Source organism: Gadus chalcogrammus, chromosome 18, assembly GCF_026213295.1.
Source record: "Gadus chalcogrammus isolate NIFS_2021 chromosome 18, NIFS_Gcha_1.0, whole genome shotgun sequence".
In the NCBI taxonomy this organism is placed as follows: Eukaryota; Metazoa; Chordata; class Actinopteri; order Gadiformes; family Gadidae; genus Gadus; species Gadus chalcogrammus.
Window position 1 is genome coordinate 3,530,502 of NC_079429.1, and position 1,966 is coordinate 3,532,467.

The 1,966-nt window shown below is 48.3% G+C and overlaps 1 protein-coding gene across 1 annotated transcript in view; it reads right to left on the reverse strand.

Moving 5' to 3' along the window:
- The window catches only part of LOC130371741 (brain-specific angiogenesis inhibitor 1-associated protein 2-like), a 20,000-nt gene extending 18,371 nt beyond the window's left edge, over positions 1-1,629 (reverse strand). The window contains exons 1-2 of the mRNA XM_056577600.1: positions 1,554-1,629; positions 308-321 (exon numbers count right to left, since the gene is read on the reverse strand). Coding sequence (XP_056433575.1) covers positions 308-321; positions 1,554-1,629 — 90 coding nt within the window. The remainder of the gene's footprint in view (positions 1-307; positions 322-1,553) is intronic.
- Positions 1,630-1,966: the final 337 nt, after the last annotated feature.

Below are 1,966 nucleotides of genomic sequence, written 5' to 3' on the forward strand. Positions count from 1 at the left end.
ACATTCTAATCCTAGGAAAGCCTTTCATGCTAATTTCGCTTCCTGCATCCAGTCTGTTTTTAAAAACAGTTTTGATTGGTTCGTAGATCGCTGCACCCTCCTCAATGTCTGCCATTATTTAAATCAGCAGACATACTCCTTGTTTGTCATGAACTGAAACTCCATGAGCGGTGATTGCTCCTGGCGTTTATGAGCTTTTCGACAATGCTTTCAACAAGGGGTCGAACCCAGAACGAACCGAATGTGTACGACGTCAGACGGTCAGACCAGGCTACACGCACTGGACGTGAAGAAGCCAGGGCGATACCTCGGAGGTGCGTTCTAAAGAAGGTCTACGCTACACAAGGGTGTTGGGTGTAGAGGCCGGTAGACCCACCCCATAAGCCGCTGTGCATTTCACCGCTCCGTCAGAACTGAATAATTAATCAGAGGATCGTCCGTGCCTCCACACAGAGTCTGCTTGGAAACAGGAGTGAGTAACGCGGGGACAAACAGCTCTCTGCTCTCCACGTACGTGTAAAAAAACCAAAAGTTATTCACCGCTCGCAACAACAGAAATCACGGAGAGGCGGATTTGTCTCGATTGCCATGGAAACCGGTTCATTCACAAGCTGTGGTCAAAGGGACGATGGTGAATTTCCCTAACGGGGTTGGAGCCATCTGCGGTTGTGATTGTAACTAATTAGAACAAATAACAACGAAACAAGGGGGACCATCAGCCAGCCTCGGTCTGCGTCCCTCTCGTTCCAGGGTTTTAATTGGATAACCCTACCCACCTGACAATCTCAAGGACCAATTACAGACAACCATGACTCCTGCTGCTCCCAGAATCCCCCTCACCTCTCCTGTATACATTCATGTAATGTATCCCCCCCTAAACACATGCAGACATGCATTCATATTAATTCTCTCTCTCTCTCTCTCTCTCTCTCTCTCTCTCTCTCTCTCTCTCTCTCTCTCTCTCTCTCTCTCTCTCTCTCTCTCTCTCTCTCTCTCTCTCTCTCTCTCTCTCTCTCTCTCTCTCTCTCTCTCTCTCTCTCTCTCTCTCTCTCTCTCTCTCTCTCTCTCTCTCTCTCTCTCTCTCTCTACACACTCTCTACACACCCACACCCTTAATTGGCTTATCCCCGTGGACTTTAATTAATATTTAAAACATGTGACTTAACCAAACTTAGTAGCCCAGGAATGTTACTGCACACAGGCGCCCACCTCACACAAACACAAACACACAAATACACACACACACACACACGCACGCACGCACACGCACGCGCACGCGCACGCACACACACACACACACACACACACACACACACACACACACACACACACACACACACAGATTCAGAGGGGCGCGATCCAAACAACGCTAATATGTTTGGATGTGGTTTGAGAAGGCATAAGGATAATTCACAACATGTACAGTAGACATACTGTACTGTATCGGCCCCTTTTATATTATATCACGGAAGTAAAGAAGTAAACAACTGGGCGAAAACGAGCTGGGATTATGTAACATCTAGCGTCTTTAAAACAACGGAATCTGGGCTCACCTGAGTCGAAATGGGAGCTGAGAGCGAAACCGGGGCTGAAAAACAGTGGAGACATGGTGGTCAGGAGCACCAACATCTTCCACGACGTGGAGAGATCAGCAGCAGTAGCTTGTATGTTGCAGCTGTTTCTATAATTAAAACAGAACTAAGCGGCACTGTATCTCGAACACAGATCTGTTCCTTCCATCCTCACACCTGACTCCGACGACGAGTTAAAAAAAGCCTCCATTTCTTACGAACGGACAAAGAAGCAGGCTGAATGAGAGAGGTACAAGATAGGGTATGCATATGTTCTGCCACACGGTTAATCTAGAGCAAGTCAATGCATGTTAGCGCCGATGGGATCCGTCGGTTGCCGATCCGTTACGCACGGCGCTGTGAACACCGGCGCGTCACTGCAGAGGAGCCGAGGA